This window comes from Rhinolophus sinicus, linkage group LG12 (genome assembly GCF_036562045.2).
Source record: "Rhinolophus sinicus isolate RSC01 linkage group LG12, ASM3656204v1, whole genome shotgun sequence".
Lineage (NCBI taxonomy): Eukaryota > Metazoa > Chordata > Mammalia > Chiroptera > Rhinolophidae > Rhinolophus > Rhinolophus sinicus.
The window spans coordinates 36068667-36091270 of NC_133761.1; the positions used below are offsets into that span (position 1 = coordinate 36068667).

Consider the following 22604-nt stretch of genomic DNA (forward strand, 5'->3'; position numbering starts at 1 on the left):
AAGGAACAGCTCCGACCTCTGGCCCTGCGAGGACCCCGGCGCCACGAGACCTCGCTGACCCACAGCACCCTTTTGCAGGAGTGCTGTCAGCGAAAAGTCCTCGCGGACGCCAGGTCCGCCTCGGGAAGGAGCGCGCATGCGCAGCGGTGGGCGCAGCTGAGGGCGCGCGAGGCGGGTTCTCGCGTTGCCCCTGGTAACTGGAGTGGGGGAAACGTAAGGACTCAAGATGGCGAAGGGTTTGGATGAGCTCTTGGATGAGGTCGAGTCCAAGTTTTGCAGACCAGACCCATTCTGCCTGGGCAAGGTCGAGCGGTCCGGAGGCTGCAGCGGCGGCGGCGGCATCCTCAGCAACGACTGGAACCGAGCCGAGGCGAAAGAGAATCTCAGGTTAACGGACGGGAGGGGTGGGCTGTTCTGGTAAAGCCTGCTCCAAGCCCTAAAGCCGCCCCTCCGTCGGAAATCTCCAGCTCTTCTCCCTGTTAGGGCCCAGACCCTCAGTTCCCGAGCCCCGGGGCCGCCCACACCTCAACTCCGTGTACACGAGGATTCTGGCGTATCTCTTCCCGAGGCCCGACTCCGCCCCCGGGCAAGTCCCAGAGAGCTGACCCGCCTCTGAGAGCTCGAGGCCTCAGCCAGGCAGAGCCCAGAGGGTCCTGAAGGAGGTGAGGAGAGAGCGGTGCCGTGTAGGCGCGCTCTCTTGAGCCGCGAAGGCGGTTCTGTACCCCCTGTGAGGTACCGGTACAAAGAACCTCAACCTATTGTCTCTGACCCCATTCCCGAAATTGAGTAATCCTTGGACCAACTTTTGAAGTAAACGATTCCGTTCTATTGTCATCATTAGCTGATTTTTGTTTTTCTTTAGCTCAAAGAATTTGGGGAAATTTCTTAAGTCTTTTGGGTTTTGATCCGAATTACCTTTCGAATTTGTCATTTTTTTTGATACTGTAATTATAATTCTCCCCACAATCCCAAAAACAGAAAAAATTTTGCGTCATAATGAGAATTGCCTTTCAAAGTGATGACTTGGGACCCTCTACAGTAACTTCCTAGAACCTGTTGGAAACGTTTGTAGAATTACACAGAGGTAGCTTTGGAACAACCCAAGAAAGGCGTTCTTGTTAATTTATGGCTGTATCTGTGGTTTTTGTTTTGGTGCACATGTGTATGATTTCCCAGAAATATTACTCAACTTTGTTGTTACCCAATTTACCAGACTTACCTCTAATGACGTTTATTTATTTACAAAAATTCACCCTCAGAACATAAATACATAGAAAAGATTCTAAAGTTCAGAAACAAGTTCTAAAAATTAATTGAGTACTGGGCAGCATTCTAAAAAATAAATGTAGAGCCAACTACATACAGTGACTACTTTTAATGGGCTAATGCTCATTTGATGAGATATTTATGCAAACAACACTCATTAATTTGTAGATAATTATCTTTATGCTGGACACCCTTAGATACTCATTCCGGCACACCTATCCCTATCCCACAGCAATGTTACCTTGAGATTTCTATTACTCTTTTTATTCATTCCTTTAAGGAATGGAGACAGTTTATCAAAGAGCCTTCCAGAGCCTGTCCATTTTAGAACTACTAGTGCAGAGGATTAGGGTATCTTCCATCAGGCAGCTTAAAATGGAAAGGGCTGCTAAGATGGATCCTCTTCAAGCACAGGTCCTTTTATGCCTCTCCAGAGCCTGTTATTATACTACTAAAATCCATCCATAATGCTTCTAGTACCCCATCCCACCTTACTACATCAGATTTTTCAGTAATACATTTATAAAAGTTGTAGCAAACCAGTCATGTGATAAAAGTTTTCATTTGGTAGTGTAGTTGTAAAGATAAATTATGCAAAAAACAGCTACAAAGACCCTAAACCGAATACCAAATACAGCCCCTACCTGGTATATAGTGCCAAACATTAAAATTTTGTCCTTAGCCAAAACTGATATTTAAAAGTTAGAAACCTATTTATGTTATGAATTTATTAACAGGAGACTGCCTGCTGATTATTGTATAGTGATGTAGACTATCTTTTCCTTATAAGAGTTAACATACTGAAATTGTCTCTTAAAGTGATAGTTCTGCAAATAATAAATGACCATGTTACATCTGGATACCAGGAACAATTGCTAATGTAAGTGGTCAAAACATGCAATTTTTTGAAGTGTTCAAAATGATAAAGAGAAATATGGGATTAATTTTTTAAAAGACTGATGCAGTTTGAAATGCAATAGTAATAAAGTGGTTCAGGATGATACAGATGGGAATGTTTACAGATAATATCATAACCTCCTAGGTAATAGCTATAATAATAGCTAACATATATTGAATCTTTTGTATGTGCTATGTGCTTTATATGTGGTATTTCATTTAATCTCTGCAACCCTGTGAGGTGAACACTGTCATCCCATTTCATTGACGTAAACCAAGACTTAAAAAAGACTTAAGTTGCCCAAGGTCATATTTCCAACTCCATCAGAACATTGTAGATCTTGATTTAAGCTTTTATATGTACCTGTCACATTTAATTGTGGGTTTCAAGTGTTTGTATTTCTTTTATTTAGAATATACCTTTTATTTTTGATAAAAACTATATATTAAATCAAGATTAGACTATAAGAAGCAAAGGTACAGATAGAACCAATAAATGTTTATTAACCTTCGATTAAGAGTCTTATGTTACAGTATCAAAAGAACAGAAAAATAAAAATATATTACCCTGTTCTTTAAAATTTACATAAGTTCTTAATGAAATGATGGCTTTTTTTTTTTTTTTGTCATTTCTCTAGCAAAGCATAGACAAGTGTAGTCATCATAAAATTGTGTGATCTAATAACAGACCAAAATCTTATGTAGGCTGACAGTATGGATCCCTAAAGGTACCGATTATGTCGGTAAAGTTTGAATGCATCTGATTCTTGAAATTGTGAAATTATATGAGAGCAGAACCCAGAGAGTATATCATGAAAACCAAAGGAGGAGAAAATTTCAAGACATTTTAGCAACCTGCTGTCATAAAAGGAGTTAGTATCCAACAATGTCAGATGCTTCTGAAGGATTAAAAAGGATTGGAAATCAGAAAGACCATTGAGTGTGGTAATTAGGTCAGTAGTGACCTTTGAGAGAAGAGTTTCACTATAGTTGAGGGATGTAGAGGCCAGAAATAAAATAGTACACGAAGTTTTAAAGAGTTGTCTAGATCTCTAGATCTCCTTTTTACAGATAAAATGTTTGAGGTTCAGAGAGGTTAACTAATTTAAACTAGGTCAGTAGTTCTCAACCAGTTATGATTTTACCACTCAGGAGGCATTTGGCAGTGTTTTGACATTTTGGATTGTCACAGCTAGGGAAGGATGTGTTACTGGCATCTAGTGGGTAGAAATCAGGGACACGGTAAAACACCCTACAGTGCACAGTGGCCCTCCTCTTTTCCCCGCACACACGTTCCAAAGAATTATCTGGCCCTAAATGTCAGTAGTTCCAAGGTTGAGAAACCCTCATCCAGGTTTCCAGCTGATGCTAAATCCAATATACTTGTAGGGAAGTAGAAATAATGAATATAGACCGCTCTTCAGTAGTAAGTAAGAGAGGGTGACAGATTCAAGAGTGTTGTTTGGAGTGTTTCTTTGAAAAGCAAAGTCTTAAGCATGCTTATAAATCAAGGGAAGGAGTCAGTACAGAGTGGAAGACATTAGGGATAAAAGGGAACAACTGAAGAGGCAAACCCTGGAAATAGATGGAATCAAGTGTTCACTCTAAGGCAGCAGTCTCTGGATTTTCTTACATCAGATTAATTATCTTACTCCAAGCAATAACAAGGGCCATATAATCAAATGGTCCAATAAAGTTATGAAGTTGATATACAGCATCTGTAACATAAACTCTAAAGAGTGTAATGTGTTAAGTGTACAGACTGCCTTAGATTCAATTCCAAGCGTCTCTCACTATTTGTATGAACTTGAATGAGTTTCTGAATCTCTTTGTCTCTGTTTCTTCATCTATATTGTAAGTATTCTGTAAATGTTAGCTATTAAATAGAAGTTCCATGCAGTAACAGTTTGTATCAATAATCCTGTGATGGCTTTACCTGCAGAAATTAGAAAGGTAGTTAAAATATTGTCAAACAAATAATTGCTCTTTCTTTTTTTGTATTGATCACTTGAGTATATAACCTTTGGCTCCCCTAGTAAAAAGATTTAGTGTAACTTAACAATGAAACTCTTAGGGAAAAAATTAGAAAGACATTAAAATTATCATAATTCTCAGGTTCTACTTAAAATTGTACATATTTTATATTCTTTATATAGTGGTTGATGTTAAAAAAGTACATGCCCAGCTTTCTCTTGAATATAATGTATTGCTTTAAACATCTTAAGTATGCAATGATAAAGTACATGTGTGAATTTGTAACTGATAAACTATATTTTTCTCTCAGCAAACTTAGGTTATGTCCATAGCAGGAAAAAAATTAATTAACATCATGTTCATCATTCTATTACCAACTGTAATAATATACTTTATTTAAACAAAACTCTTCTGATACTGCCTGACTTTATCTGCTCTTAAGCTTCAGCTGTTTTATTTTGTTTTTCAGATCAACAGAAACATTTAAAAAAGAAGATGATCTTGACAGTCTTATTAATGAAATATTTGAAGAGCCCAACTTTAATAAAAAACCCTTTGTAAGTCAAGTGTTATAAATGTGCGATAATTTTTTTCATTATTTCAAGACATGTTTAGAATAGTCTGAAAACTTATAAAATGCACAAGTATCTATAGTCCTTTGCATTCTGAGAAATATAATCATTTAAATAAATTATTCCACTTAGAGTTGTAGAAGAAATAAAATATCAGAAATTCTCACCATGTGTTTGGTTATTCATTTCTCAGCAAGAATGCGAAATTAGAAAAACTGTTAGAACAATTGTCAACTCATAGTTGAAGTTGGTTGCCTGTATTTATTTGTAGACTCTAAGAACACTTTTCTAAAAGACCGAAAACAGTTTTCATTATAGGAATGTGCTTAGCATCTCAGATGCAATGCCATTGCTGTTATTCCATGAACCATGAGAAAATTGTTAATATTTTAATTTTTAAATGCTTATGTATCTATATCAACTTTATGAAAAGCTCGTAAAGTAATATAACAACCCCCTACATATTTACCACTCATATTGAACATACATTAATGTTTTGCCATATTTGCTTCTCTGGATTTTTTTAAAGAAATAAAAATTATAGTTTAAGAACTCCCCAAATCCTACTCTACTGCCTTTCTTCCCAGAGGTAGTCACTGTTCTTTCTATCCATACTTTTATACTTTTATTACATATGTATGTAAATATAAACAATTTTCATTGATGTATAATACCTCATGTAACTCTACCACAGTTTATTTATCCACTTCTCTGGTGATGGACATTTAGGTTGTGCCCAGTTGTTGCTTTTACAAACAATGCTTCTTCAGATATCTTTAGATGTCTTCTTTTGCCCATCTACAGGAGTTTCTCTAGGATTTATAAACCTTGAAGAGGAATTGCTAAGGTTATAAGGTGTGCTCATTTTAAACTTTTCTACCCATTGCCAAAGGGTTTTCCAAAGTGCTGTATCGTTTATATTCTTACCAGCAGTGTATGAGAATTTATATACTTTAATTTTTACCACTTTGGTGATTGCAAAATATATTTGTTATGTTTAAAAGAAAGACCACATGGGAGTCTAAATTACAAGGACCACAAAGAAAGAAAACAATCTTAAGAAATAAATATAATACCAAAGGTTTCTTTAAAGGTAGGGAAAATTAAAACAAGACAGTGGAATGAAAATCACGAGGCAGTGGTGGTGTTAAGGATATGGATGTGGGCAACTTATATTTTGGTGAGACAGATGAAAAATAAAATTACTAATATAGATCTTAAGATCTTTTTTGTCTCTACATTTAATTTTATTTAATTCATCTGAGATAAATTAATAAGCTGATAGCCTAGTTGCTTAACCTGTCAACACAATGGCAGTGGTGTTGAATATTCTGAGGAAAAGAATGCGTCATAAATGCTGAACAGCAATCTAATTTAATAGAGCAACTACATGATGCGATTCATTGATCATCTGAGTAATTATTAAGTACTACAGGATGCACATCTGTATGTGGGGCACTGTTTCTTCATCTTAAAGTATTTCAGCAGAAGGAAATACTTCTCTGGCTTGACTTTTAGATACACAAATTTGAAATAGAAGTAGAATCATGAAGAAATAAACTTTTGTATACTCTTCTATGTGCTCCTTTTTTCAGTTATATCTAATTTTCCAGCCTGCAAGGGAGAAAGCAACACAAATAAACTTCTGAATGAGAACAGGTCTTTGTAAAACATTGATTGGATGAGGAAAAGTGTCTGTGAATGGCTGGTCCATGCCCACCTTGTCCTTAGAGACCACATCATGCTAAGAGTACTGCTCCTTCCCCTGACGTTCGCCCACTCTTTTATGTTTCTGAACTGCTCTCAGACCCACACGGGAAAGCCCAGAAACACAATAAATATCACAGTATGCCAGCTTCGAGTCATAAGTGTGAACCTGGATGGTACATGAAACATGCTCCGAAAAATAGAAAATCATGCAATTATTCTTTTTCAGACATGCACCAAAAGTTTTTCCAGTTCTGTTTAATATCAAATAAAAGAGTTAAGAGAAATAGTAAAATGAAATATTTTTGCCTTAAATTTCCTCACCTACTTGGTAGAATGAAGGAATGTCTCTGCATAGTTTAAATTGCCTTTTCTCCATCTCACTTCCCCTCTTTGGCGGTGGTCCTAGTATGTGGGTTGGTTTATATTGTTTGGTACCATATGCCAGTTAACACTTAATAAATGCCTGCTAATGATGATGATGTTATGTAACCATATAGGAACTACTGTATGGTTGTGACTATGTAGCTCTACATTTTCCTTGAATGCCTATTGGTTGATATCTTTCCATTTGATCAAAATTAATATTCCTGAAGTTACCCAGGAGTTTGGTTAGTTTATTTTTAGTTCAGGTGAGTACCATTCACAGCCTTTAAAAATGAGTCAGGTTTTTTTCCTCCTCAATTGAATTTTTCCAGGATGAGGTTTAAATAGAAAGTCCTTCATATTAAATCGTTAAACTCTAGTATTAACTGAAGAGTTATAAAGTGACTCTAAATCTTAGCATGCTAATAATAGCAGTATATCAATTTCCTATACTAAAAGAATAATTTGCAAATACCTCGGGGAGGTCTACTTTCCTTTTGCCTTTAAAAGGTTTTGATCATTGTTTTTATTTCAGAAACTTTAAAATGATACAAAATTTTTGTTTACGTCATTTAAAAAATATTCTTGTTATAAAATAAAGAATATTAGTTTTCATGTTACAATTGTCTAAGTTACTCTTTGCCTTTTGTTTTTTTAACAGAAATTAAAATCTAAATCTTCAGGTAATACATCTGTCAGAGCTTCCATTCAAGACCTTGGTAAAAGGTAAGCTGACATTGCTCTGGTGAGTTATACACACTAGTGAGCAAAGACTGTGAGCATAGTCTAGTTGATTTTATTACCATTTAAACAGCAGTGACATTTTACAACAAAGCACTGGTTGGCTTTCAGGAGAAAGACCAATAGCAATATCTTTAGTGTTCTTATGGTCTGTGACCTCTTAGTGTAAAGGAACTTGAACGGGAGATAATTGCTATTGTAAATAATTTTCTGCCATGTGGAAAAAAAAAAAGGTAAATGTGAAGTTTCTCAAAATTAATGTTCTGTTATATTCTTTAGTATTTACTTTGTCCCTTACATTATTTGGCAAGCAGATTTTTCTGTGACTCATTTTAACTCCTTGAGTGTTCCTAAATGTACAGGTTTTGTCCAATAAAACAGTGATCCTGGAATAAATACCTCTTTAAAAGAGTTGGCTTGCTCAGGAAAATATACAATTTGATTACAAGACTATCGAGTCATTGAGGCCAAATTAACTTCTCATATTTCTTTCTTGTAATTTCATTTTCTCCCATCTATTGAACATGTCTAGTTGCAGCCCAGTGTACCTTGGTGGAAGCACTGTTCCGTGCGGGGTTGGAACAACTACTTCACAGAGGTATGATGTCAGAAATATACCTTCTGATTCGTTTTTTCCAAATTGATACCCTGTTACGACATAGTTCTTATCATTTTGTCATTAATCTGTTTCATAATGAGGAATATTTTATTAGCCAACCCAAGAACACTTTACGGAAATGTTTGTTACTCTTGGGTGATAGCTATTTAAAGCTATGATGTTGAGTATGTGTTGTTCATTATGTTGATACCCTTTTCTAAGCCCCACTTGAAGTGCCTGGATCACTCCACTCCCAGCTTGGCTTCCACAGGACACCAGGAGAATGAGCTTCTACTTTGTCATTTTTCCTTCCAGGTAGTGGAAGCCAGTGGCTAAGACAGGTAAAGCAATGTAGCCATGCAGCTACATGATATGTACCCACACTAACTTGGCCAAACAGCATGAAAAGCTGATAATCTGCAGTACCCAAAAAGTTCCCAAGTATAGTCACTTGATTTTACGTATTTAAAAACCAGAAAGCCTCCTTTCTTTATCCCTTCCCCACCCTTTCTTATACTCACTGTCTCACACAGTACCTCTTTAAGGCAGTCCTATGGTCCTGATGGTACCTATCCGAAGCCCATATTGGCCTCGTTCTCCTAGCATATTGCATGCTCATTGTCATAATGTGGGGAAACAGATTGGTTTTAAGCAAATTTTTCTGTTGTCCTGGTACTTTCGATTCTATCTTTGCAGAGGCCTACTTACCTAGATTATTATTTTTTTGTCTAATTATTCCTAAAACACTTTCTATTTTCTGATAATTTTTTTTAGGAAAGAAAAGACTAAGATATATGATTACATGTTGACCACATTTCAGGAGGGATAACTGTTATATTAAATAATAGAAGTGGGATCTGAAAAAGACATTGTTGAAGAGTTGATGTTGTGCTTGTCTAGATTCTAGGAAACCTGGAAAGAAGGGCTGTAATAACAAAAGGAAATGGGGTCTAGGGAAGCCTGTACCAGGAACACCAGGCAGCAGAAAGGCTAATACCGTGTTTCCCCGAAAATAAGATCTAGCCCCACAATCAGCTCTAATGTGTCTTTTGGAGCAAAAATTAATATAATAAAAATTATATTTTACTATAATATGAGACTGGGTCTAATATGATATAATATAATATAGTATAATATAATGCCAGGTCTTATATTAATTTTTGCTCCAAAAGACACATTAGAGCTGATTGTCTGGCTAGGTCTTATTTTCGGGGAAACACAGTAGCAGTCCATTGGGTGCTGCCTTCTATATGGGTTGTGAGAATTGATAGCACTTCAATCATCATGCATTGAGGACTGCCTATACAGAGAATTAGAGGTACAAACTGCCCTTTAAGAAGGGTTACTGTCAATCCTGACTATTTGTGTCAACTCAGTGGGACTGACTGTCATAGTCATTTCCATTTCCAAGGAAATGATTATGTTATATTTCAGCAGTAGGAATCCTATATCCTGCTACTACTTTTCCATTTTATCTCAGAATTTGTGTGTTAGTGTTTACTTACAGGTGTCTTTTGATTTTAAAAATGGTCTTTAAGATAATGTATTCTGTTTTACTTCCAAAAAGTAAATATTTCATTAAGATTTTCTTTTATATAGTATTTTTTACATGTTCTTTGATTTGGTTCCTTAATAGCAGAGTCTTGTTCCAGGTGAAATTTCAGGGGACAAAAGAATGACCTGTTTTTCAGCTTGAGGGTCCTGTTACATGATATTGACCCATGAGAATGCCAAAATCCATCAAACCCCATTCCTACCTTCTGCACAGCTACAAAAGCAGAAAACATATACCATTTGCATATATGTGCACAAGTAAATGTTTGCATTCACAGATTGCTTCTTCCTCACCCATTACCAAGATACCAGTCATCGGCCGCCATTTTTTAGACACAGATCTACATCCACAGAAAGATAAGCACATACCTGTTCATGTACATGTAAAACATTTTATGTGTAACGTACTTTATACTGTCTAGAGCACTTTTTATATATGCATATTGGTTTTCACCTGCTTCACAGGAAAAAAAAAAAAACAAGATGGAGATAAAGCAAGAATTTTTAACTCCATTTTGTAAATGAGGAAATTGAGGCACTGGTGTTAAACTCATCAAACACGTGAATTAACCACCTGCTTGCTGGGTCCTAAGTTTTGAGTGAACGAACACATTGTGGTGAACAAATAAATGAACACTTACCTGCCCTCAATGAGCTTTCAGTCTGAGGAGAGAGACTAAACAGATAATTCTACAAATAAGTATTTAATTTCCACATAATATGTAATGTGAAGGGAAAGTGTTATAAACATAGATAATTGGCACCCAAGCTCATGTGAAGGGTTAGAGAATGCTTCCCTCAGCAAGTAACATTTAATCAGACTACAATATGAAAAGTGAGTAGGAGTTAAGCAAAGAGAGGGGACCATTGGAGTCAGAGGGCATGCCATATGAGGTGATCCTTAGCTGGGAAAGAGTGTTGGAGGAGCAGAGCCCATTCGGGTGAGCTGGAGCATAATGAGTGGGGGAAAGAATGGCTCCCGATGGGGCCAGAGAGGTAGTCAAGGGACATTTGGTTTGAAGTCCTGTAGTTCTCTGGAGGATTTTAGAAAAAGTATGTCATATATGCAGTGGAAGCCACTGGTGGTTTATTTGTTTGTTTTTAGCAAATGGAGTGACCTAGTCATATTTGTGTTTCTAAAGAAAGTCATTTTGGCTGCTGAATGGAAAATGGATTGGAAGTTGGAGGGACAAGACAGGAGAGGACCCAGAGAGATGAATCAGCGGGCAATATCATCAGCAGCAAAGGGATGATGATAATAGCTGTGATCTGAGTAGAGGCAGTGTCTGTAAGGAAAAGGTGTTACATTTGAGCTATTTAGAATCTAGAATTGACAGAATTCAGTGAATTAAATGGTTATGGGAGGTAGGAGAGAATGCTGTTAAGAATGATTCCCAAGTAATGTGCCTTACCCAAGGTCACATATATTATTACAAAGCAAGGACTCAAATGTGTAACTTGATTCCTACTCCATTATTCCGTCTAGCATACCAGTTTGCAGAAGGCCATATAATAATGTATTAGAAAATCTAATGTAAGGGGAAAACCTTTGCTGTTTTTGCTGCTGCAGCTGCTATGATTTTCCAACTGTCCAAACATTAAGATTACCCTAATCCACTGTGAAGATCTGACAGTAGTTAGCTGAGAACCTCAGGGTGGGGTCTGGGCACAGACTATATTGGGCTGGATTTTGGGCATTCCCATCATAAACATCTTTAAAATAGTAAAGATTCCACTTATTAGCTGAACAAGGGGACAAAGCTGTTGGTGACACCTTCATAGTCTATTCCCTCCATATTTTAGAGAAAGATATCTGACAGTTTATCTTTCATTGGAATCATGACTTTCAGCTATGCTCTATGTATACATAATTATGGAAGAGAAATAGTTTTAAATCCTGAAAATAAGCATGATTTACATGACCAGGGCATGATGGAAATTGAGTCTATTCTGCCTGTTTTCCGTGTGTTTTGTTTGATTCCCGGGTGGAGTTCTGATTTGGAAGTAATGCTGAATGACTTTAGAGTATAAAGATTTGAGTCTTTTGCCCAGCTGGTGGAAAGGAGAAAGAGGAGTAAGAAGTGTGTTGGCATTAATAAGGTATAGATAAAACCAAGGTGTTATTTTCAAGCCGAATTGAATTTTACTCTCCTAATTATTTTTTAACCTACTTCTAAGACTGGATTAGTCTATAGACTGGTACTAATTATGATCTAAGAGAGTGAATCGTAGCAGCAGAGTGATTTCTTAGCTGTAAGTTACTTTTATTTTTCTCAAAGGACAGTGTTTGTAAGAAAATGTGGTAGTGTGAATAGATTTGAATAAACTACTAAATTTTAAATTAAATTAAAAGGCTGTATTTAACATTATGGTTGAGATTTTACACATACAGAATGTCAGGAAATTCAAAATTATAGTTCCCACAACAGCAATAATTCAGCCAAATTGCACATATGTATTAAGGCATTAAAGTTAACACTCTGTGCAATCATGTAATAAACTACATATGCATGAGAAAGCAAGTTATGGCAGCTTTGGGAACCATCATTTTGCATTTCCTGACGTGTACATTCAAAATTCAAGTTCAAATGTGTACGAATATAATTGTGTTGAATTTCCATATGTATATGATACAACATCATAAATTGCTAACAGTTTGAAAGAAAATATGGAATTGCTTATGAAACATATAGAGTTTGAATGTTTAATTATTGTTATGATTAATAATAATTTTATAAATAGAAAGCATTCTCAAAGGAAATTTTAGGCCAAAAAAAATTGCAATTTTCAAGTTACCATATCTGAATTTTAAGGGAAATACGTGGTAAAAAAAATCTAAGTATGGGTTTTATTTTTTTTTTTAATTGTCAAAAGATGATATCCTTATTGAAAAAATGAAAGCAAACTTGAAAAATGTATAAAGAGAAAGATAATCTCCTTCCCTCCCCTCCATTCCCACCATTCCTGAGACAACCAGTGTGAAGTGCATAGTACACGAGTATAACCTTCCGTGTTTTTCTCCATGTTCTTACCTTATAAACACCTATATAGGATTTTTTTTTGGTTGCTTTCACAAAAATAGGAACATGTTGTATATGTTACGGTGCACCTTGCTTTGGCCATCCCTCTAGGTCAGTTGGTAAATTAATTCTCTTTATCAGCTGCCTAATATTCCATAGTATAAATGTACTGTATATTATTCAGTCTTTTCGCTTTTTGGTAGATATCCAAGTGGTATCTTGTTTTTTGTCACTTCAACAATATTGCAGTACAAATTCTTGAAATATATGCTTATTTGGTACTTTTAATTATATGGTTCCCCAAAATAGGATTGCTAATGCAACAGCTAGGGATAATTTTAACTTTAAAATAATGCCAAGATTTTCCCCCAAAGGTTATAGCAATTCATATACCTACCAGAAATGTCTAAGAGTGCTAATTTTTGCTAACTTAATTGGTAAAAAAATTTATTTTCGTGGTTGCTATAAATTTTAATTGTTTATATTTTACCTTTTAAAAAACACTAGGTGCTAGGCAGTTATAAACACTTCACCAATATCAACTCATCAGGTCCTCATAATAATTATTCTATGAGATGTGTAAGTATTATTAGTATCCCCATTTTACATGTAGGGAAACTGAGTCACAGAGAACTTGAGTTACTGGACTGCAGTTACACAGTTAGTAAATAGTGGAACCAGTTGAAGCTAGGCAATCTATGTTCTGAGTCTACACTCTTAACTACTATAATACCAGTATTAGTGAGATTGAAAATATGTTTTAAATTTTTCCTTTATTTGTTGTGATGTTTTCTTCCACTCTGTTACTGGTCTTTTCACTTTGGTTTGCGTATCTTAAAAACTCTGATTTCCTTTTAATGTTTAGATGATCAAATATATATTGATTCTAGTTTTTAAATACTTCCAACAATAGAGGTTTCTTTAAAGTAATCACAATTATTATACAAATGAAATTGTAACAGCAATTCATAATTATTGCCATATATTATCATTTTACTCTTAAAGTCCCTATGTAGTATATGAGTTTTGAGAATTGCTTGGCATTTCAGTTCCTCAGATATTCATTAAGTACCTGTTACATGCTAAGCATAATTCTAGCAATTCTGCCCTCTTTCTTTCCTGCAGCATCAGTATTTTGCCTGTCACTACATCTTTTCCATCAACATATAAACATGCTTTTTTCCCTACTTTCTTAAATAAAACCTTTTCTTAACCCCACTTCCTTTACCAGCTACCACTTCCATTTAAACTGCTCAGATATACCTTCTCAGAGAGGACTATGCAGGCCACTATTTAGAATTGCAACCCACTCCCTCCTAGTACTCCAAATTTTATTTACTCATTATTACATTTGAAGCACTTTTCATCTTCTAACGTTGTGATGAGTATTTATTTCTTTTTTTTTTTTTTTTTTTTTTACTTTAATGGAAATTTTAATAAATTGGAAAATGTTAACTTTCTGAAATCTATTTTTTTTTTTTTTACTTTAATGGAAATTTTAATAAATTGGAAAATGTTAACTTTCTGAAATCTTCTTTTTTTTAATTAAATTTATTGCGGTGACAATTGTCAGTAAAATTACATAGATTTCAGGTGCACAATTCTACATCACATCTTCTATAAATCCCATTGTGTGTTCTTCACCCAGATTCAGTTCTCCTTCCATCGAGTATTTATTTCTTTTCTCGTTAGAATTGAAGCTCCATAAGGACAAAACTCTCACTAGCACAGAGTAGGCTTTCAGTAAATATTTTTTAAGTGAGTGAAATGCCAGATAGTGTGGAAACAGAAACAAATAAGATATTGTACCAGCACTTAAGTTACTTATAGGGGAGACAGTCATTTCAATATAACATGGCAAATTCTGTGATAGCGGCATCTTTGAAAATTTCAATAGGAAGGGAAGCAACTTAAAGAAGTTAGCTTAAGTGAAGATCTCCCTCAGGAACAATTTGAAAACCGTTAAACTAAAAGCTATACATTTATTTTGTTTCTTTTATATTGGTCCAATGTACATGTGTGCATACGAGGTCTGACAATTAAGTTCGAGAACTTGTTGCAATGATGTTGCTAACTTTTTTTTGGTACGGGAGGGATTATTCATTATGAGTTTGTACCAACTGGACAGTTAGCCAAGTTTACTATTTGGAAATACTAAATAGGCTGCATGAAAAAGTTAGGCAACCTGAACTTTTCGCCGACAGTTCATGGCTCTTGCATCATGAGAATGCACTAGCTCACAGCACTCACTGTCTGTGAGGGAGTTTTTAGCCAGTAAACAAATAACTATATTGGAACACCCTCCCTACTCACCTGATCTGGCCCCCAGTAACTTCTTTTTTTTTTTTCAACCGAAGACAAAGGAAATATTGAAAGAAAGACATTTTGATGGCATTCAGGACATCAAGGGTAATGCGACAACAGCTCTGATGGCCATTCCAGAAAAAGAGTTCCAAAGTTGCTTTGAAGGGTGAACTAGGTGCCGGCATTGGTGCATAGCTTCCCAAAGGGATTACTTCGAAGGTGACCATAGTGATATTCAGCAATGAGTTATATAGCTCTTTTTCTAGGATGAGTTCACAAACTTAATTGTCCAATCTTGTATATGTATCAGTGTGTAAGATAGTAGTAAAATGGGTTTGTGCAGAAATTTAACCTGGAAGTTCAGACATATAATCAGTCCTTTACTATAAAAATTTATAGTCAGATTAATCTTTACTTTTCTGTTGTTTGCTCTGTAATATGTAATATGTAGCATATCCTATGAATAAATCACCATATTTTTATAATTAAACATACTGATAGTCTTTAATGTACAGTTCTTTTTCTCTGAACAGAGCATGTGACCATCTGCGTTGTATATCATGTGATTTCTGGGTGGTAAGCTACAATGACTATATGTGGGACAAATCATGCGATTATCTGTTTTTCAGGTATGTTTTTAAAGAATTTCTGTGAAAAATGTACCAAGTACAACTTTATATTTCTTATTTTTCTATAATGTCTCTTGGTGGACTTGGTCAAAATGCAAAATGTGTGGCCTCTATGTCTCCGATATTTTTCTCATCCATTGCCCCCTTTCATTCTGTCTGCTGTCAGTCTGGGTAAGGACATGTTACTTCTGGACAACAGTACAGAAATAGCCTCCTTGCTGAGAATTAAAGCATAACTATAAGTATGCCATTCTCCTACCTAAAACCCTTCTGCTTACAGAATCATGTCCAAATTTCTTAGTATGGCATTTAATACCCTCCACAATCCAGCCCCTATCTATTTATTGTCCAGCTTTGTCTTTCCACAATATACTTTTCACCATCACAGGTTTTTAGCTACATCAAATTAATACTCCCATTCCCATACCCTGTGACTTTGTGCAAGCTGTCTACCTTCTAGGACACCTTTTTACCATTTTATCTACCTAAACCCTACCTGTCCCTCAGGGAACAATTTATTTCGCATCTTCCATGATTTCCTCACCATTCTCAACTTGGAAGTAAATTCATTCTTTCCAATGTGTCCACAGTACTTCATACCTATTTTAACACTCACTGTAATATAAGATTGAAAATCTTAGATTGGTTTATATGTCTGCCTCCCTCCTTGTGGTCAGAATTGTCTTATTCATACTTTTACAATTTGTACATTCTTACACATTTTCTGAATACCTAATTTTTAAAAATATTATAAGTTATAAAAATAAAACGATGCATTCACATTTTTAACTAAAAATTTAGAGCTAGAAATTAATTGTGCATATATCATACATTTTTGGATCCCTAAACCTGTGCCTAGACAAAGACTATTTTCAGACACAAGTAATCAGAATATACTGTAGCATCTCCAGTAGCATAAAGAAAAGGGTGAGTTTTTCTTCCACATCTCTTCTGGCAGCCATTCTCGTGTAAATCCCTGGAAGTCTCCTCTAATTTAATAGTTTTTAAACTTTTTCACATCAAGAACTACTTTAAAAATCTTATGAAAACTTTGAATCTTCTCCACACACACACACACACACACATGCACATACACACACACACAAAAATTGAAATGTACAAATACATGGAAAAATTAAAATTTAAGAGGTTTCACAGTCCCAATTCAAAATAAAGCCTAATACAGTCCCAAAATTCCAGGTCAGGTTAGCCCATTTTTAATTCCATAGTTGGAAAAAGTCAGCTGTTAGTTTCAGGTCTGTTTTGCCTTTTCTGACTTTTCTAAATCCTCTGCTAGACACTATCTTCTAGTTAATCTAATAAGTGATTAATAACCCCCATATGTCACTAAAATGAACCATCAATTTTTAGAAAACTAGTATAGGATAATAGAATGCATGTAATATCAAAACTGGTGTGAGCACAGGCATTAAGTAAACTCACTGGTGATTTAGTTGGTATTGAGGAACTTGCAGTGTCTAAGAGTTATCAAGGACATCATTTGATTTTGGTGGTAGCCTGATTTTTTAAAAAATATATATGTACTTTTAGATAAAACAGAATTAGAAGATTTATTATACTGTTAAAAATAAATAATATTTATTATTTGTCTTTCTACAGTATGCTAAATACAATATTTTTAAAGCAAATAATAACAAGTAATTATTTGTATCAGTAGAAAATGTTGTCTCAGCCCTCAAGATACTTAGAAATACTTGGGAAGTAAGAGAATGGAACAAATAAAAAGGCTGTTACCATCATAGGATAGAAATCATTAATGTGATATTTTTTATTTTGTAGAGCTTATTAGTGTTCCTTTATCAGACAGACATTCAGCACCTAATCTGTGGCGTTCTTAGATATTGGGCTCACAAGATGAATAGGACCCAGTTTCTTCTCTCAAGTAATGCAGTTTTGAGAGGGAACAACATCATGTGATAATATAATGTGATAAATGTGACAGTGGAGGTAAGTTAAAAGAAAGAGGAGTATCACAGGACAAGGTGTATACACTCCACCCTGAGGTATCAGGGGAAGCCTCAGACTCTTGAATAATAACTAGGAGTTTGCCTGGCAAATAAGATGGTCACTGGTATTCTTTTAGGAAGTATTTTTAAAGACACAGGTGAAACCACATGGCATGTTTGAGGGCTTACAAATAGTGGAAAGTGTTGGATACAAGGGCAGGAGATGGCAAGAGGTGAATGAAGTAGGAGAGAAAGATAGAAAAGTGCAGAGTCAGGAAAGCCATACTGAAGAATTTGGACTTCATTTTTCAAGTTGTGTATAACCACTGAAGGCTTTTATTTTTATTTTTTAACCAAGACAGCAATCTGAATAGAGGTGATTTTTTTTTTTTTTTTTTTTTTTTTTTTAAGATAACTACTGTATGGGAACCAGGCCAGTTTAGAATCATGGGGATTATTGAAGGATGTTATGATAATCCAGTGGGAAACAAATGAGGACCTAAATTACAGCAGTGAGGAGGGTAGAGAGGAGTAGATGGATTTGAGTAATATTTTAGAGGTAGTCCTGGCTGTGAAAGGTGAGAGACAGACATCGTCTAGGCTGTATCCTGGGTTTTGTGTTTACACTGATGGGCGATGATATTGTCCTTTGATAGAGGGAATTGATGAACAGATTTGAAGGAAGAGGCTATACTCATATGTTCATTTATGGGAGCTGCTAAAACTGTGGCTCTTAAGTTCTGGTAGGAAATGTAATCTGTAATGTGGTAGTTGAAACCATGAGATTGGATGATATGACCCAGGAGTCTGGCAACTTGGAAGCCTGTCAGTGAATGCAGAGTTAAGGGATCATTTAGTTAAGATAGGAGGTACACTGATGTTTATGTTGTCAAGGGTAAGGGAAATATGGGAGGGGAAGTGTGTGTGAATAACGAGGTCCTGGAGGCTTTGGGGCCTGGAGTTCTGATGGAAAGTGAGCCTTGGATAGGACGAGTTTCATCCTCTGTAACTGGGTGAGAGGAGGTAAGATATTGATGCATTCTCAGAGAAAGCTAGGAGATGGAAGGCCTTTCACATCTGATGGCCTGGCTTTTTGAGTGAGGATGTGGTCTGCTGAAAGTAATCGAGTGGAGGGTAGATGAAACACTTGGGGAGGGAAGGGAAAAATCGCAGAGGGAAACAAGAAGTAGGTGACTGAAAGCGAGTCACCCCAATAAATTTAAAAAATAAAATAAAATAAAATAAAAGGCTTGCAGAGTGCCTTTGAATGCCCAGCAGAACATAGGGAGCCATTTGTTTTCAGTCTGCACATCGTAAGTGAAACGCCATGCTGTTGTTTGTTTTATTGTCCTTATTTTATAAATGGGGGAAATAAGGGTATCCTAACTTTCACAAGTTCTAGAACTTTCTAAAAGATGCATAATCTATATTTGACCATCCTGCCATAATAGCTAAATTAAATGCTTTTATTTTTCTATTGAATCTTTTTTTTATGGGAAATAATGAAATTATTTTCTTTTCTAAGCTTTTAAGATACGTGCTGCTTAAAAAGCATTTGAAATGTATTAATTAGTTCCTTGGCTGTTCATGATTCCTACTCGTAAAACCTCTCATTATTTAATCAGGTATCAGATGTTAAATTTCATCAAAATATATTGCAGGTTGAATAAAGATCATTTTTCCTTCATTTAACAATTTAGTTTTCATTAAACACATTTAGTTTTGTGGAGTTTTTTTTCTTTCTGATAAAGCTTGGATGATTCATTTCTTCCCCTGTAACCTTAGCTCAGTCACTTAACTGGTCAAAGTCTCATTTTCCCGAAATCAGACAGTTGGCCTAGAAAATCTCTCAGGTTTTGTTAGGTTCTAACTTTCTAAATTGTGCCTGGGTTTTGTACGGTACAGTACTGAATGTGGTGTCCATTGGCCACCAGAGGGCACTTTATAGCCTGCCTTCTACTGCAGTGATAAAAAGTAACAATAGGACTATATATATCTTTTTAAAATATTTATACTGTATTTCGTCATTTTACTTTGCAATTTTTTCATCATTTCATTTTGAATTGTTTCATTTTCTGCCATGTAATAGTTACATGAATTCAGTTCATGGATTATCATGAAATCATAATTGACTTTCTATTAATTAAATTTTAACTTCTCTAGTTTTTAATAATTGCATCAAGTCAGATAGTTATAATCTTTGTGATGGTCCTGCCCATTGATTCAGTTATTTTAACATTATTGTCATTTAATGTAGGATAGGCATTTATTTTGTTGCTAATACTATAAGAAAATAAACATTGAAACAAATGAAAGCTATAATTTCAGTTCAACATAAAGAAACAAAAGGCACTTTTTCTCTATCAATGTAAAATTTCTATAGTTAACCTATCAGAAGCGTATTATTTTTATATCTCTTATATGCCCTCCATTTGCCAATAATACAGGCTTTTAGAATATGGTATAGTGAATATCTGAGTTAGGAGATGAACAACCATCCTTTCCACTCTGTTCTTTATCATGTCACCTCTGATAAGACAAATCAATAATTCTTCAGCCTTTTAGATCTTGTGTTCTAAACAGCCTTAATAAACAGACCTAGAGAATTAACATTTAAAAAGACTGGATACCAAGGAAATACCATCAGAAAGAACTCAGACACATCTCTTTTATTGTTTGTGTGAGGGGATCAAGGTTTGTTTAGTGTTCAGATGTTGTAAAGATAGGAAAATAAAGCAATTAGAACTTTTTTTTTGTCATTAAGCACTGAACAAAGCCACTATTCTAAAACATTCATATTTTACTAATAGGAACAACATGCCAGAATTCCACAAATTAAAAATTAAGTTGGTAAAGAAGAAAGGCACACGGGCATATGCCTGCCAGTGTAGCTGGAGAACTATTGAAGAACTGACTGACCTTCAGACTGATCATCAACTGCGTTGGATTTGTGGTAAACATTAAGAATGCAGACTTTTCACATTCAGACAAATGCATCCATGAGAGCAGTCAATTAATCATTATAATATTTAGGTAAAGGTACATAGCAGTATCATGCCCTTTGGAAAAAAACAGGAAGTTTCATTTAATGACTATTCAAATTTTTGAAGACCAAATGGACTTGAGAAGATAATGAGCTTTAACATTTTGGAATTATTCGCTTTTGATATATGGACATTTTACTTTGTAAGTAATGTAACGAGTTACCCAAATTCTTCTTTACCATCCTATTTCCTGTTAAATGGAAGTTTAATTTTGGAGTTTCATACAAATATATAGCCTTTGATTAGCAACTGCAGTATTACTGACTGCTGATACACTTAGCATAAACATTCCTCATTTATAGCATTTAAAGGGGATAAAGCCAGCCAGTGCAGAGGTCGTTGAGGGGTATATACATCACCCTCCTCTAATCAGAGCTGTTATGCCAAATATCATAATTTAAACATGGCAGAAACTATGTAAGCAGTGACTAACTGAAGGGTTTTCAGGAGTACAGGTATATTGTAAATGAAAACACTGCCTATATCTGACATCACCAACTGAAAAGCAATTTTATGTTCAATAATGATAAGTGTGACAGATTTTAGCTTATTTCTCCTTTTTTTCATTTAGATATCAAGTTATTTAGTTTGCAATTTAACAAATATCCATTTATGTATAAATTTTGGGAGGGGGGAAGGGATGCACCTAAAATCACAAGGAAAGATGCCTAATACGAAGTCATTGTTGGATTTTCCAGTACTTTCTAGACTTTAATGCTTAAAACTCCAATCAAGTAAAGGGAACAGCAAGTAATATATTTTCTCAGGCAGCCTGTTGATTTTTCTGCTAGAATCAGATCAATATACTGTTTATTGGATGAGTGCATGAAGAGAAATAAAGCATAACTGAACCAACCTGTTGGGCTCCTTCTTGACATCACTGAGACTTGAGGAACTCTATAATAGCAGCACATTCCAGAAATCAGTTACCTTAAAATTACCAGCTCCCAGCCACAATGGAGAGATTCTGCGGGCTTTCCAGTGTGCCAAAAGCTCTTTTTACTGCATGTATCTAATATATAGTTCAAATGTGTGACACAAGACATGCTGAAAAGGAGTAATTGAAGCAAAGTTATGATCTGCTTAGTCTTATGCTGAATCCATTCCGACCACCCTACTTAAGCAAAGAAGAAAAATCTGGTCACTAAAATCCTTTTCCTAGCCATGACACATTTGCACATGTGTAAAACTTACTTTGGTAAGTCTAGCATTGCAACAGAACAAATCTCCTAGTGGCAGAGGCTCACATTTTTGTATGAAGAATATGTTTACAGATCTTATTTTTCAATAACAATGTTTTACTCCCTAAAATTTTATCACAGTGTAGTTGTATCCAGAAACGGGGATTTGGATTAAAGTCACCTGTTCCAAAAAAAAGGCACAGCAACAAGAATTGCACATTCAGAACCCCATGGAATTTGTCATAATGGGAATGTTTTCTTTTTATTCAAATGAACAAATTTACTAAGTCATTAATTTGAAAATATATTTTATTATTTAACCATAACTATCCTGTAACTTGGATATATTGCCCATGTTTGGCATTCCATAACATAGTAATTATAATAATTCCTTAATGTCAGAAATGTATATATGAGTTCATATTTTTGTTGGCAATTTACTTTTTAAGCTTTCTAATACTGTACAATTTAATCTAAAACATAGAAATAATATGTTTATATACCAATGAATAAATTACCAGTTGTAATTTAAGCCAAAATGCAATTACTTTAGTATCAATGTAGAAGAAAAGCATGATTTCTTATGAACTGTAATTTTAAAATGCAAAAATCTTTAAAACTTGCAAGATGTTTTGCCCATTTGTTTTCAATATTTATAATAATTTCCTACCTTTAGAAAGTACCTATTTTTTGTCAAGCCAGGTAGATACTTTATTTGAACTGTATTATACTCTCCAACCCTTGTCCCTAAAAATGAATAAATAATTAATAGTTTTACTCTGTA

The 22604-nt window shown here is 35.0% G+C and overlaps 1 protein-coding gene across 4 annotated transcripts; it reads left to right on the forward strand.

The window, feature by feature from the left end:
- On the forward strand, nucleotides 1–22604 carry CFAP418 (cilia and flagella associated protein 418). 4 transcript variants are annotated; one of them, XM_074316245.1, is made up of 7 exons: nucleotides 1–387; nucleotides 2086–2146; nucleotides 4607–4694; nucleotides 7444–7508; nucleotides 8056–8121; nucleotides 15515–15628; nucleotides 20406–22604. In XM_074316245.1, the coding sequence occupies exons 1-7, from the start codon at nucleotides 243–245 to the stop codon at nucleotides 20557–20559; spliced, it is 693 nt and encodes a 230-aa protein (XP_074172346.1). In that variant the 5' UTR covers nucleotides 1–242; the 3' UTR covers nucleotides 20560–22604. The 4 variants fall into 4 exon arrangements, with proteins under 4 accessions (XP_074172346.1, XP_074172348.1, XP_019573783.2 ...); XM_019718224.2 differs by having other exon boundaries at nucleotides 19–387; nucleotides 15533–15628; XM_074316247.1 differs by lacking the exon at nucleotides 2086–2146 and having other exon boundaries at nucleotides 15–387.

Bases quoted from the DNA above. Each gene is read 5' to 3' on its own strand.
- CFAP418 (XM_074316245.1), top strand. From the start codon at position 243: ATGAGCTCTTGGATGAGGTCGAGTCCAAGTTTTGCAGACCAGACCCAT. The intron at 2,147-4,606 runs GTAAGTGGTCAA...TTTGTTTTTCAG, and splicing joins TACCAGGAACAATTGCTAAT to ATCAACAGAAACATTTAAAA. The intron at 15,629-20,405 runs GTATGTTTTTAA...TTTTACTAATAG, and splicing joins TGCGATTATCTGTTTTTCAG to GAACAACATGCCAGAATTCC.